The sequence below is a fragment of the Diabrotica virgifera genome, chromosome 2, assembly GCF_917563875.1.
Source record: "Diabrotica virgifera virgifera chromosome 2, PGI_DIABVI_V3a".
NCBI lineage: Eukaryota > Metazoa > Arthropoda > Insecta > Coleoptera > Chrysomelidae > Diabrotica > Diabrotica virgifera.
The window spans coordinates 260,785,126-260,801,832 of NC_065444.1; the positions used below are offsets into that span (position 1 = coordinate 260,785,126).

A 16,707-nucleotide genomic window follows, 5' to 3' on the forward strand; every position below is an offset into this window, starting at 1 on the left:
CGTAATTTGCCGTGTAAAGACAGAAAAAGTAGGGATACACGTAAAATATTTGCGAATTATGTACCCATAGCCTTAAAAGAAAAACATATTAAAAAAATTAGCAAAATAAGTTTTTACGAAGGTTTCGGTGTTGACTGTATAAAAACATACGTTTAGCTTGAGACACAATGATAAATTTTCTATCGCTTAACGATATCATGTTCGTCCACTTTCTTCCACAATTTGGGTTAGACTGAAGCGTTCCTCTCTTGTCAAGCTGCCTGCCATACAGTATAGTGCAGTTTGGCCTAAATTTTCATATATTTTCATGAAGCCTCGGTGTTGATGCACAAAGTTGGTTACAGTTTTTAGTAGTAGATTTTTAAGGTTTGATTTTAAAAATGAAAGTTATTAATTTGACAGTTTTAAATTACATTGGGTTTTTAATTAATTATTGATAAAATAATCTGCACTTTTGTAACTTTTCAGTGTGTAATACTATAAAAAAGATCAAAAAACAAGATGGGTTACAGCCTCGGAGTTGATATTTTGACATTAAAATTGCATAAAATGCTTGTAAAAATACTTTTTTTAAAATTAATGTTAAGTGGCGTACATTCATCTATTGCATGACTTAACTTTGGCAACATAATTTAAAACAGAGTATGTAAAGGACTTAAGAAAAAAGCGAGTTACACAATATGCCGCTTATTTTGGCGAACCACCCATGTATGAAGTAAGTGATGATGACTCTCTAGACTAAGATCAAGAAAAGGCTTCCTAAAGTCAGCTTCACTAGGGCCACCTGACGACTACCCGCTACGACTAAGATAATCGTGGTGGCACACGCATCCACTGAGGGATATGGAAGTCACTAACTAGAATAAGACTTGGTGTTACCCCTGCCTAGACAAATAAAATCATATTATCATATCATTCACATAATTGAATGAAGTGCAGACTATGAAATGATAGACGCACATCTTTCAGATATGAAAGAGTAAAGTAAGTGGACCCTGGCTCATACAATTTCACTTTGTGTGCCACAAAAACTTATTTACTGAACTCGATACATAATTAACTATTCATGCGAAATGTTTCCGAATAGCACCTGACACTTTGACAACCGACAAATTTTAAAATTTGGTTTTTATTCTAGGTTTTCTGAACAAGAATACAATGGAAATAACATTACCTAGTACAATGCCGTTTTCTGATGAAGGAGTAATTAGAAAACCTGTTCAAAAACACACGGGAAAACAGCGTTACGAATGTGAAATATGCTTTAAGTCGTTTTTCAAAAGAGGTCATTTGAAAACACACATGAGAGTTCACACTGGAGAAAAACCTTATCAGTGTGATATTTGTTTTAATAGTTTTTCCAATGCAAGTTCTTTGAAACGACATATTATGGTGCACACCAAAGAGAAACCCTTTCAATGTCAAATTTGTTTAAAGCCGTTTTCTGTTTCAAGTAATTTGAAAAATCATGTGATAATTATTCATACTGGAGGAAAACGTTATCAATGTGAAATTTATTTGAAGTCGTATTCCCGTGCAAATGAACTGAAAGTACATAATATGAGAAAACACACTGGAGACAAATCTTCAACTTCTTAGGATTCTGTATTCAGTAGGAAATTAACAACAAAATTAATCCTCGTAAGACGGTGCCAGGTGCAGCTGCACACCAGACCATCTTTTTCTCACTTATCTTTTTTAATAATATTTTTTCCGATAATCGGCCAGGAATTTAGACATTTTTGACAACATTTTTGAAAGAAACGTTCGATATTTCCTTATACTTAGCCGTTGCCTGGAAACGAAAAATAACTACGAAAATGTTATTTCCTTACTATACGCTGTGAGCTCGTACCTAGAGGGGATATTTATAAATTCGCGAGCGCCAGTAGTGGCAAGTCTGTAAACGTTTACCGGAAATTTGACATAAATGTCAAAGTGATTAATTTAAAATTAAAATTAAAAACATTAATTATAAAAAATATTAGTTGGTCAAAGCTGTGGTATATATTTTTACCTTAAATATACTTGTTTTAAATACTGCATTTACGTTTTTTTAATGTTCCGTAATATGTAATTATAAATTAATCTGTTAATCTTAGCGCCATCTACACGATAATTGTGAAAGTATTCGAAGTAAGAAATTAATATTTCATCAATAGAACGTCAAAATGATTAGCAAAATCTTAAAAAAATCTGTTACAATTTAATTACTTTTTAGCGTTGTAAATATTAAGCGATAACAATTAAATAATAAATTTAAAAATTACCGGTGAAAGTTGAATTAGTAATCCGCTAGGAGCGCCACCAGCGAAGCTCAGAGCGTATAAGGAAATATTTTTTTAGAATTCAGAACAAATTTATTAAAGAACAACTTTATTTTCAATAATTTCAACACATATTGTAAAATAGTCTGAAACCAAATATGTAATAATTAAATACAATAAAAAGTTATTTGTTATGTTAACAGTTATTTGACAATTAGTACAAGTATTAACCACAGGAAAAATGAGTGAACTAGAACTACTATTTTGTTGATTATTTTGTGTATTAATAATTCGATTTTTTGACAATAATTAATATTAGCCATTGGGGAAACACTAAAACTAGTACTAGGGATATTTTGTTGATTATCTGCTTTTGCGAATATTTTATTTGCCACCTCTTCCTTATTAGTAAGAGATTCCTCGATGTAACCCTCAGCAACGTTTGATGATTTCCATGCACCTAGTGTCTTTAAACTCGTAATATCTCCACCACAATCTACTAACATCGTAGCAGAAAACCTGCGAAAACAATGGCCAGTATATGCTGTTGGATTTGGCAAATTCAAATAAGTGGCCACTATCTTAGGCATTTTGCGGAATTGGTGTATTCCAACTACCTGTCTAGGCCTGCACGCTTTGTTGAATTTTGCCAAGATAACAACCTGGTGGTTCTTAACACATATGGTATAAATTGCCTAAAAGACGTCTGTATACGTGGAAGTCTCCTCAAGATTGCGAAGGAAATATTGTGAGGAACCAAATCGACTACATTACAATTAACAAAAGGTTCCGTAATGGTATTCTAAATGTAAAAACGTACCCAAGCTGTGACATAAATGCAGACCACAATCCTGTAGTCGCAACTGTCAGAATAAAACTTAAAAGAGTAGACAAGGCTAAACCCAGTCAGAGAATAGCATGGAGTAGTGCTGACCAAAGACAAAAACATATGTATAAAGACATGGTAGACACGCAGTTAGAGTCTAAGACATTAGCTCCCACTAAAGAGAAGACAATAAAAGAAAACATTGAAGACATGTGGGGAAAAAAAATACTGTCCTAGAGGCAGCAAACCAGAATATCCAGAAAGAAAACCGTAAACAAAGAAAACCATGGATGACAAACGAAATATTACAAAAACAATAAAAATGGTATACATTTTTATTTTATAGTCGTATTACTCCGTAGAGTAACTAGGTGCATTTTTCCGTTGGAACTTTACCAGCTGCAGACGGGGGATGTGAATTGCATAGTGTAGAATTCCTTCCCTCTCGTCTTCACTGCAGCATCCATTTGACTTGCAAATTGTAGAAGTCTTGGAGGTGTCACCAGGAAAGTGTACCAATAAGTTTTCAATTTAAAAATCTTTTAGTAATATTTTTAATATTTTCAATATTAATAATTTACTATTAGGATTGAAAACTACTTCGTCTTTCAATGCCAGATGGCGCTAGCCACCTACTATCATCACTTCAGTTGCAATGGGTGGGAAAACCTCTCGATACGAATCAGTTAAAATATGGAGAACAGTGCCTACGTTCCTTCCGATGAAGGCTCCAATAAGAGCCGAAAATCGCGGTTCAAGGGACTGGACTGCACTCCGTATTCTAATTGAAAAGTAAGATTGTTTTGCCTTCGCATTGCAACTGAATAAAAATTGTATACATTTTTATTTTATAGTCGTATTACTCCGTAGAGTAACTAGGTGCATTTTTCCGTTGGAACTTTACCAGCTGCAGACGGGGGATGTGAATTGCATAGTGTAGAATTCCTTCCCTCTCGTCTTCACTGCAGCATCCATTTGACTTGCAAATTGTAGAAGTCTTGGAGGTGTCACCAGGAAAGTGTACCAATAAGTTTTCAATTTAAAAATCTTTTAGTAATATTTTTAATATTTTCAATATTAATAATTTACTATTAGGATTGAAAACTACTTCGTCGAAATATTACAAATTATGGAGAGGAGACGGATGGTAAAAAACAAAAACCTAACAAGATACAAAGAACTCAACAGGGAAATTGAGATAAAGATAAATGTAGCTAAGGAAGAGTGGATGAAAGAAAAATGTAAAGAGGTAGAAGATCTGCAAAGGAAGCATAAAGATAGAGAAATGCACAAAAAGGTTAAAGAAGTCGCTGGAATATGGAAACCCAAACATTTATCTATTTTAGCAAACAAGAAAAACCAAATGGAATTAGACCCTGAAAAAACAGAAAGAAAACTTATGGAACAATATCTTAAAGATTTGTTTGGTGATCAGAGAACAGAAGAGCCCCCAGAAAAAGATACAAATGGAAAACTAAATATTCTAACCAAAGAAGTTATGCGGGCAATAAAAGAGGCAAAGAACAACAAGGCACCCGGCGAAGATCTAACAACAGCCGAACATTTTAAACACAAGTGATGATGCTGTCAGGAAATTAACCTACCTCTTTAACATTATATATGAACATGGCACTCTACCACATGACTGGCTAACATCCACATATGTAGCTCTTCCTAAAAAACAAAAAGCAAGGACATGTGAAGACCATCGAACTGTATCCCTAATGAGTCATGCCGCTAAGATTTTTATGCGAGTAATTTATAACCGCATTCACAATAAGTGTGAAGAATACCTGAGTTGTTCTCAATATGGTTTTAGGAAAGGTACAGGCACCAGAAAAGAAATTGTGGGATTGACACTAATGGCAGAAAGGTATCTCGAGGTTCAAAAACAGCTGTATGTGTGCTTTGTCGATTATAGAAAAGCCTTCGACCGCATTAGACACGAAAAATTGATTGAGGTGCTAAAAGAAGTAGGGCTGGACGGACACGACATAGCTGTAATAAGCAATACATACTGGAACCACACAGGATGTGTTCGAACAGACAACGGAAATACCAATTATGTAAACATAGAACGAGGAGTACGTCAAGGGTGCATTCTGTCCCCTCTATTATTTAACTTCTATGGAATTATCATTAACAATGTAAGATATGCCGATGACACTGTAGTATTAGCGGAAACAGAAGACCAATTAAAAATATTGATGAACATACTATCAGAAGAAAGTCACAGACTGGGCTTGGATATTAATCTTTCCAAAACCAAAATCATGGTATTCCACAAAAACCCCCATGAACAAATTACACTTAACATACAAATCAATGGTATCACCCTTCAGAGTTCCCAAAGCTTCATATACCTGGGCAGAGAGCTAAACAAGAAACGACAAAAGTAATTTCATAAAAAAGAACTTTTTGATACATGTCAACAGAGATAAAATGTTAATATTTTGCCTGTCACAGAAAAAATCATTTTTGCCACAGAGTAAAACAAGATATTTCAACTATATTATTTATCTATGGGCAAACTGCATTAAATGCAACAGCCCACTCCGAACGGACAAACGATACGAGTGGCCTGTGACGTTAGACCCCAGGTCTCGCTTTTGAAGTTGTTTAAAACGAAAATTTTAGGCGCGGAACTTTGATTAGATGTTGTACGTACACTATTCATTGTTAAGACGTAATATTTTGAATATAACATTTAAAACATAAATTAACAATTTTATGCAAACAAATTTTTTAGTGCAAGTTCCCTATTGAATGAATTGAAGTGCAGACTATGAACTTCTAGATGCACATCTTTCAGATATGAAAGAATAAAGTAAATGGACCTGGGCTCATACAATTTCACTTTGCGTGCCACAAAAACTTACTTTATTGAACTCGGTACATAAATAACTATTCATACTAAATTTTTCCGAATAGCACATGACACTTTGACAACCGACAAATTTTAAAATTTGGTTTTTATTTTAGGTTTTCTGGACAAGAATACAATGAAAGTAACATTACCTAGTTCAATGTCGTTTTCTCATGAAGGGGCAATTAGAAAACCTGTTCAAAAAGACACAGGAAAACAAAGCTATCAATGTGAAATTTGTTTTAAGTCGTATTCTCGTGCACATGATCTGAAAATACATATGAGAATACACAACGGAGAAAAACCATATCAATGTGAAATATGCTTAAAGTCGTTTTTCAAAACGCGTGATTTAAAAATGCACATGGCCACGCACACTGGGGAAAAACTTTATCAATGTGAAATATGCTTAAAGTCGTTTTTCCAATCAAGTGATTTGAAAAGACACAAGAGAGTTCACACTGGAGAAAAACCATATCAATGTGAAATATGCTTAAAGTCGTTTTTCGAATTGAAAAAACACATGAGAGTGCACACTGGGGAAAAACCTTATCAGTGTGATATTTGTTTTAAATGTTTTTCCGATACAAGTTCTTTGAAACGACATAAGATGGTGCACACCAAAGAGAAACCCTTTCAATGTCAAATTTGTTCAAAGTCGTTTTCTGATTCAAGTTATTTGAAAAGACATATGATAATTCATACTGGAGGAAAACGTTATCGATGTGAAATTTGTTTGAAGTCGTATTCCCGTGCAAGTGATCTCAAAGTACATAATATGAGAAAGCACACTGGAGACAAATCTTCAACTTCTTAGGATTCTGTATCCAGTTGAGTAGAAAGTTGACAACATTAACCACTAGTCTACTGTAATACTTTTTTTCTTTTATGGCTTTTGGGAACTGCGCCCATTTAGCCAACAACACTTCTTAAAATCAACGCCTAACCAAATCTACCATACACCAAGACCATTACGAATCCAATCGAACAATCAAGGGTAGGAAAGAGGAAAAAACTTTTCGCACCCAGATCATTCAGGGTAACTAACTACAGACTAAGTAGGGATACGGGGTATTATTACCAGGGAGATAAGACAAAGGTAGCAAAGCTGGACCTAATCTAAAGTTTCAATGTACACGACTTAACATAATCTAAAACAATCCTAAAGATTGAACGTTTGTTCAAAGCTAGTAAGTTCATCAGATTATATGGGGGATAAACGTTTTCTTGCAATAGCTGTGTATTCAATAGATTTCTTTGTGTCACATATCCGTCACATGCAAGGAAGTATTAGTCGAGGAAATGAAGCATTTTGGCTCGAAATTTTTTCGTCCAGCATGGATTTACTTGAAATTTTCAAAGAAGGTAGGAAATAGTCCAAGGATCATTTTCTATATAATACCGCTGTACGCTAAAACCTTGGGGGGTGGTTGCCACTCCATCTGGAGGGCGGGAATTTTTTATTACACTTTAACCATGTAAATCGATGTAAAACCTAATTCTAAGAAAAAAATGCTTTTTACATTTTCTTCGTAAAACTAATATTTTTCGAGTTATTCGCGCTTGAAAGTAACAGTTTTGAACTTTAAAAAAATCGATGAAAAAATCTACTTTTTTAGAGGGTTTTTGGAGAATACCTCGAAAAATATGCATTTAATAAAAAAAAACTGTAGATATCAAAATCGTATCTTTTAGTAAAACAAACCAAATTCTTTTTCTGTAATATCTTTAAGTCCAATACAAACCGAGATACGGCATGTTAAAAGTTAGCTTTTTTCGTCAAATGCAAAATTTGAAATATTCAAAGTAAAATAACGGAAAAACTTTACATTTTCCAGGAAAACTTAAATAATCTTTTTTCAAGTATACAGTTAGGCCTTTCAAAAAATAATAATAAAAAGTTTCTAGCCTGAAAATTAAGCGACTTACGATCAAAAAATGGTCGGTACCTGCTTTTCTCGTATGAAAAAATCAGTGAAAACAACCCCCTAACTACCCTCCTAATTAAAATTTGGTCTTCACCTTTCTGTAATTCCTTTTATATTTGTATTATCAATATACCCAAGAAGTTTGACCTATTTAAAAGGCCTAATTTTAGAAAAATTGGAGTTTAACGAAAAATTTATTTTTTGGAATTTCGCATTTTTCACCTTTTACTTCAAAATATCTCCGAAAATACTGGGGATACGAAAAAAATGATAGATTACTACATTGTAGCTTTTTTAATCACCAAAATTCTCTTGTGCACAGATTTTCTTTACAGTGAACAGTTAGCGAGATATAGCTCTCTAAATAAACCTCTATTTACGAGCAAACACCCCCTTATTCGAGCGCTTTAAACCCACCCTAATTAAAAAGTATAGGATCTTTCGGAATTTAGTTTACAGTCTTTTAACTCTTCAAAAATCCTACAAAGTCATTTTTGAAAAAACTTTTTAACGCCAAAAATGAAGGAGCTATGTTTATAAAACGAATTTTTTTTTCGAAAAATTCGGATAGTTCTCTTATGAATAATTTTTCAATGTATGTATAATACCACAGAACCGGTTCGTATACTGGAAGATGACTAAAAAACTGTTTGTATTTGTACATATTTGTAAATTAGTATTTTTGTGTAAATAAATGTTTTTGTAATTCTTTAATTCTACTTTTTTTTTCTGTACAGATCTATTAAAATATCTACTTATAAAACTCTAATGTTATTAAGGGTGGTTTTTAAGGGTTGAAATATTATGATAGTATATCCTAAAGTATAAAACAATCATTATTTAACCAATCAAAACCAGATTTTACTCATATTAAAGTTTACAATGTTTTTATATAATTTTTGACAATAAGGGGTAGTTTACACCCCTAAAAATAATCAACGCCCTTAAGCATGATATAGAATATGAAGTACAGGGTGACATGGTCCTAATCCCAAATTTTTATGTAAATCGATGGAAGCCAAAATTATTGTTTTAGGATAAGTAAATTTTTTATATATAGCTCCAACAAGGGTGGTTTTAAGGGTTGAAATATTATGATAGTATATCTTAAAGCATAAAATAAACATTATGTAACTAATAAGAACCAAATGTTGACTATATTAAAGTTTAAAATGTTATTTTATAATTTTTTACAATTAGGGGTAGTTTTCACCCTTAAAAAAACAAAAGCGTACAACGGCTCAATATAGAAAATGAACTAGAGGGTGAAATGAGCCCAACACCAAATTTTTGTACAAATCGATGCTGGACGAAAAAATTGCGAGGTTTTGCCATTTTTTCAGCTTCATTTCCTCGACTATATGATCCAAGTCACTTATTGTATTGCAATTTTCGCACAAATCCGACTGTATGTATTACATTGATTTTATATAGATGTGCGGGATAACAGGCATGGCCAAATTTTAGTCTAGAGATAGTAACAATATCGTGTCTGGAAAAATCTAAATTTTTATGCCAATAATCTGTCGGGATTTTCGGATATAAAAGAGTATACCTTGTTGTACAATTTATATACTAGTATTGATTTCATTGAAATTTCCAGTTATCATGTAGTCTTGTTTTACTTATGGTTATACATTCTTGAAGGCCAATATCATTCAATGTTTCCCCGCCACTGAAAATGCTTTCTTTTGCCAACTGATCTACCTTTTCATTATTTTCAAGACCAATATGTATAAATGCGGATGTATGAGCATATACGCCCCTTGAGCACTCAACAACAAATCGATCAATTTGGAGTAATTAGTACAGCGATATGGAGCATACTAACATATTATGTTCCAAATAATTTTCCTAATCTCAAAATCTAATAAGGGTACACACTGGAGAAAAACATTTTCAATGTAAAATTTGTTTTAACGCATTTTCTCCATCGAATTTGAAATCGCATTTGAAATGGCACACCGACTACACACGTTAAAAATGTCAATTTGTTTCAAGTCGTTTATTCTAAAATAAGATATTTGAGGAGTCATATTAAAAGGGTGTACTCGGGAGAAAAACTGTACCAATGTGAAATTTGGTCAAAGTCGTTTTTTTAATCAGATGATCTCAAAAATCATACGACCCAGCACATTGGTGAAAAAGCTGATATCTGTGACATTAGTTTGAAGTCTATTCCTCGTGCAACGACTTTGCAAGGACGTAGGCGAATACACACTGGAGAAAAACCGTATCAATGTGAATTGATAGCGCATATGGCAAATCACACAGAAACACGTTATTAATATAAAATTTGTTGGAAGTTGTTTATCCATATACGGTCTTTGAGAGTACATATATATGAAAATACACAGTTAAGAAAAAGCTCATCAGTATTGAAATTTGTTTAACATTGTTTTCCGAATCAGATCAAGGAGCATTCAAGTATTACGTAACACAATTTTTGAAGATTTTTGACTCCCCCTCCCCCCATCCTGCGTTACGTAATACTTGAACGGCCTCTCATATGAAACAGCTATGTGACATTGCACACTGTCAAAAAGTCTTAATAAAGAAAATTAATAGTAAACAATAGGGCTTTTCATCGATTATCATTTATTTCGAGCTTCTGTCATATTATTATGTTGTATAATCTGTGTATAATATTAATATATCCATAATATAATATTAATGTACACGGATTATACAACATATAACAGAAGCTCGAAACAAATGACTGAATGAAAAGCCCTGTAATGAATGTTTTGTATTTTGTTCATGGAGGACAATAAATGTATACAATAATTATGCTAAAAGAGACTTTTTATGTTTAACAACTTTTAACCTTAATTTTGACATGGTGTCAATTTTAATATAAAAGGAACAATATGACATTTGACACTATACACAGATAGCGTTTGTTAATTTTGTTAGCGTTGTTAATAAAATTCGCGGTTTTCCCAATTCATTTTTTGCTTTGATATTTTATTCATTTTTCTACGATAAAACATGAATTATTTTACCAATAAATTAAAATTGCATCTATTTCAAATTACATATTGTAGTGAAACGTCATATGGTTATCAGTATGAACATGTTCATATGAAAATGCACATATATGAACATACAGTAACAAAGTGGCCAAATGAAAGAATGCTACACTTGCTAAGTGAGCCGTCGTTTATGCTGGGGAGTGGGAATTAAACTTACGCAGTAAAATAGGTTTTCCACTATTCTCCTGTTAGCGCGCATTTTTATCACAGACCACATTTCGGCATGCTCACGCTTTAAGTTTGTTGATTTTTCCTAAAACTATATTGGTTCATTGGCGAGCCGCGCAAAATGTTGCAAAGGACCACAGGCGGCTCGTGGGTCGTAGGGTGCTGACCTGGTGCATTCTAAGATCAAGGAAAGCTTTCCTAAAGACAATTCCATTAGAGTAACGTAACTAATAATAGGTAACCTGACGACTACCCACTACACCAAGATAATCGTGGTGCTATACGTTTCTACTGAAGGACATCATCATTCAATCTTCGCTTGTCTACTCTGATTTTTTGTACTGTTCTTCTTGTCATGGTCAAACTTTCCGCTCGGTAAGTCAACACTGGCAAAACACACTGTTTTGCATTTTTCTTTTAAGACATATTGATATGTCGGATGATTTGAAAATATGGTTAAAGATATGAGTAAATGCTAAATAGATTAAGACCTGGTGTTGCCTCTGCCAAGACAAATAAAATCAGGTGGGATGCATTGACGCACAGAATTGAATGAATGAAGTGCACACTATGAACTGGTAGTTGTACATCTTTCAGATATGAAAATAAAGTAAATGGACCCGGGCTCATACAATTTTACTTGGCGTGCCACAAAAACTTACTTTATTGAACTCGGTACATAAAAAACTATTCATACTAAATTTTTCCGAATACCACATGACACTGACAACCGACAAATTTTAAAATTTGGTTTTTATTCTAGGTTTTCTGGACAAGAATACAATGGAAATAACATTACCTAGTTCAATGTCGTTTTCTCATGAAGAGGCAATTAGAAAACCTGTTCAAAAACACACAGGAAAACAACGTTATCAATGTGAAATTTGTTTTAAGTCGTATTCCCGTGCAAGTGATCTGAAAGTACATATGAGAATACACAACGGAGAAAAACCATATCATTGTGAAATATGCTTGAACTCGTTTTTCAAATCACGTGATTTGAAAATACACATGGCCATGCACATTGGGGAAAAACCTTATCAATGTGATATTTGTTTTAAAGGTTTTTCCGATACAAGTAATTTGAAACGACATATTAGGGTGCACACCAAAGAGAAACCTTTTCAATGTCAAATTTGTTTAAAGTCGTTTTCTGATTCAAGTTATTTGAAAACACATGTGATAATTCATACTGGGGAAAAACCTTATCAATGTGATATTTGTTTTAAGTCGTTTACCCAAATGTCTACTTTAAAAATACATATGAGAGTTCATACTGGAGAAACACCATATCAATGTGAAATATGTCTAAAGTCGTTTTTCAAAACAAGTGGTTGGAAAAAACACATGAGAGTGCACACTGGGGAAAAACCTTATAAGTGTGATATTTGTTTTAAATGTTTTTCCGATACAAGTTCTTTGAAACGACATAATATGATGGTGCACACCAAAGAGAAACCTTTTCAATGTCAAATTTGTTTCAAGCCGTTTTCTGATCCAAGTAATTTTAAAAAACATATGAGATTACATACTGAAGAAAAACGTTATCCATGCGAAATTTGTTTTAAGTCGTATTCCCGTGCATATGATCTGAAAGTACATAATATGAGAAAGCACACTGGAGATAAATTTTCAACTTCTTAGGATTGTGTATCCAGTAGGAAGTTGACAACAACATTAACCACTAGTCTACTTTAATATTTCTTAAATGCGGATGTATGAGCACATACGCCCCTTGAGCACTCGACAACACGAGTGGATCAATTTGGAATAATTAATAGATAGATTAGGCGAAAACGGCGGGTTCGTTGGAGAAAATATTCCCATGAGATTTTTTCATAATCACATTCGTGAGACATCCCAGAATAAATAAGGTTCAAGAAGTCGCCCACGTGAAAAGTGGTCCAAATTTTTTTTAATCAAATTGCAAAAGTAAATATTTTCGGCCCGGGCAAATTTTTTTTTTAGATATTTTGGAGCATTCTGGACAAAAAAAGGTTTCTTATAATTTTTCTCTAAAGTTGATCGTTTTCGAGTTATTAGCAATTTAAATTTAAAAAAACAAAAATGGCGATTTTTAAGGCTTAATAACTCAGTTAAAAGTTATTATGAAAGTCAGAAAGTGACTAAATCAAAGTTTAAAGCTCCCCTACAAGATCCTGAAGAAATTTTTGTCATTATTTTATTACTAAGCTGTTATTTTTAATTATAATGAGCGCCATGCACGTATTAGGCACCCGTCAATGGTGCGTGCGAGAGAGATGCCATTCTGGCAGTCAATGGTGCATTTTACTCGCACTCACATTTACAGCCGCGTCAATACGATCTTACCGCTCATTTTTAATAATTAAAAATAACAACTTAGTAATAAATTAATTACACAAATTTCTTCAGGATCAGGTAGAGGGCTTTGATTTAGTCACTTTCTGACTCTTAATAATTTTTAACTGAGGTATTAAGTCTTAAAAATGGCCATATTGCGTTTTTCAAATTTTAAATTGCTTATAACTCAAAATCGATCAAATTACAACATACCTTTTTTGTCCAGAATGGTTCAAAAAACCTGAAAAAAACGTGTCCGGACCAAAAATATTTATTTTTACAATTTGATTAAAAAAAATTGTTAAAAAAATTTGGACCACTTTTAGCGTGGGCGACTTCTTGAACCTTATTCTGGGGTGTCTCACGAATGTGATTATGCAAAAAAATCTCATGGGAATATTTTTTCCAACGAACTCGCCGTTTTCGCCTTGTCTAAGAGCGATATGGATAATATTAACATATTATGTTCCAAATAATTTTCCCAATCTCAAAATCTAATAAGGGTACACACTGGAAAAAAACATTTTCAATGTAAAATTTGTTTTAAGGCATTTTCTCCGAATTTGATGAAATCGCATGGGGCACCGACTAGACACGTTATCAAGGTGAAATTTGTTTTAAGTCGTTTATCCTTCTAAGTCATTTGAAAAGTATACAGTATATGACAAATACTGTATATTCCAGTGTAGATAGAATTGAAACGAGACAACTAGTATGGTATGGTCTCGTGAAACGAATGAATGAATATAGATGGCCAAAGAAAGAAAGTCATATTAAAAGGGTGTACTCGGGAGAATATTTATTTTCCTAACAAGTGCAGAAAGTCATTCTTTTCCGCACGCGACTGCAATTTGCCGAACGACGCGAAGCGGGAGTTCGGCAAGCAGTCGAGTGCGGAAAAGAGGCTTTCTGCAAGAGTTAGGAACAATATTTTTTCTAAGAGTCTTTAAAAAATTACCAAATCTTAATCAATTAATTTAATTAATATGAAAATACATACACAAATTAATTCTTTGACAAGGTTGTCAAAACCAAACTTTCAATATAATTAGTTAGCATGACGACGATCTTGGTTTCCATGACGATGATTCAAAACGACTGTTATTGTCTATCGATTTGACTTTCGAATATTATGTCAAAATAATTTTATTTCATCGAATTGTCAATAGTAATACCACTAGTGATTCAATTTTCGCGATAAGTCTGTCGATTTACTCCTAAACGAAACCGAGTTGCTTTAAGCAACTCAGTTGAGTTTAGAAATAAAAGACAGACTTATAAGATAAATTAAATCACGAGTGGTATTTTATTAGACTATTTCACGAACAAAATGATAGGTCAAAAATTCAGTAGAATGAGAGGAAGGAATTTAATAATAATACATTTGATCTAGGTAACCCAAATCAACCCATTTTTTGAATAATTCACAATTAGTCATAATCATGAAATATTTATTATAACTATAAATAATTTGTTATAATTATTTTTTACCTATAACAATAAATAGTTGAAGGCCCAGTCTTTTAGAATGAATGCTAGTCTTTCGTTGTTATTTTCTGCATCTAATTTGTAGTTGCGATCCACACAGAACATCATAAATTGTCTCCATATATAAGATTTAGATTTTCTTGTGTTACTCGGTATATTTTCTTCAATGTTTTGGTTTATAACTTCGTTTGAAGCACCACCGAAACGACTCATTTTGACGTATACAGCTACAATAATTTTTTTGGCAAACGTCAAACTTTGCTTTGCGATCGGTATCCATGGCTACGTCGTTGAAAACACGAAGCTGATAGACCAATCAGAATTGAAAGACAGTTGGTGTTTTCGCGATAACACAAGCTGTCTTTGGTTTGTGATTGGTCAGATTATGTGAAAATTTTAAGATGAGTGAAATAGTCGCGTTAATTTCATTAAAACAGGAACACAATAATATATATTTGAAATAAATTAGTAAATAATATCTAAATATTAGTTTATTGCATGTATTATAATTACATTAAGGCCATATTAACATATCTAAATTAACACGCGTGCGGAAAAGTAACACGCGTGCGGAAAAGTGAAACTTTCTAAACTAAAATGCGTGCGCAAAAGTAGACATTTTTGCACTCTCTTAAAAAAAAACTGTACCAATGTGAAATTTGGTCAATGTCGTTTTTTTCAATCAGGTGATCTCAAAAACCGTACGACCCAGCACCTTGGTAGAAAAGCTGATCACTGTGACATTTGTTTGAAGTCATTTCCTCGTGCAACAACTTTGCAAGGACATAGGCGATTACACACTGGAGAAAAACCGTATCGATGTGAATTGATAGTGCATATGGCAAATTACACAGAAACACGTTATTAATGTAAAATTTGTTGGAAGTTGTTTATACATGTAAGGTCTTTGATAGTATCACAGTTAAGAAAAAGCTCATCAGTCTAGAAATTTGTCATTGTTTTCCGAATCAGATCATATGAAACAACATAATGTGACATTGCACACTGTCAAAAAGTCTTCATAGAGTAAACTTAATGTAAACAATTATGAATGTTTTGTATTTTGTTCATGGAGGACAATAAATGTATACAATTATGCTAAAAGAAACTTTTTATTTTTAACAACTTTTAACCTTAATTTTGACATGGTCTTAATTTTCATATAAAAGGAACAATATGACATTTGACACTATACACAGATAGCGTTTGTTAATTTTGTTAGCGTTGTTAATAAAATTCGCGGTTTTCCCCATTCATTTTTTGCTTTGATATTTTATTCATTTTCCTACGATAAAATATGAATTATTCTACCAATAAATTAAAATTGCATGTATTTCAAATTTCATATTGCAGTGAAACGTCATATGGTTGTCAGTATGACGTGTTCATGTACAAAATGCACATATATGAACATACAGTAACAAACTGGTCAAATGAAAGAATGCTACACTTGCTAAGCGAGCCGTCGTATATGCTGGGGAGTGGGGATTAAACTTGCGCAGTAAAATAGGTTTCCCACTATTCTCCTGTTAGCGCGCATTTTTATCACCGATCACATTTCGGCATGCTAACGTTTTAAGTTTGTTGATTTTTCCTAAAATTATATTGGTTCATTGGCGAGCCGCGCAGAATGTTGCAAAAGGCCGCAAGCGGCTTGTGGGCCGTGGGGTGCTGACACCTGGTGCATTCTAAGATCAAGGAAAGGCTTTCTAAAGACAATTCCACTATAGTAACGTAACTAATAATATGAATAGGTAACCTGACGACTACCTACTACACCAAGATAATCGTGGTATAGTCTGTTCGC

At 33.2% G+C, this 16,707-nt stretch overlaps 1 protein-coding gene across 11 annotated transcripts in view; it reads left to right on the forward strand.

Moving 5' to 3' along the window:
• The window catches only part of LOC126880595 (zinc finger protein 883-like), an 87,963-nt gene that overhangs the window by 20,241 nt on the left and 51,015 nt on the right, over positions 1 to 16,707 (forward strand). Inside the window, exon 3 of one of the 11 annotated variants that reach the window (XM_050644558.1) lies at positions 11,854 to 16,008. The exons of 8 other annotated variants lie outside the window; for them this stretch is intronic. In XM_050644558.1, coding sequence (XP_050500515.1) covers positions 11,854 to 12,734 — 881 coding nt within the window. In that variant the 3' untranslated portion in view covers positions 12,735 to 16,008. Of the gene's footprint in view, positions 1 to 1,138; positions 2,411 to 6,075; positions 6,802 to 11,853; positions 16,009 to 16,707 lie in introns of those variants that run through there. 2 more of the 11 variants (XM_050644560.1, XM_050644562.1) reach the window with 2 other exon arrangements.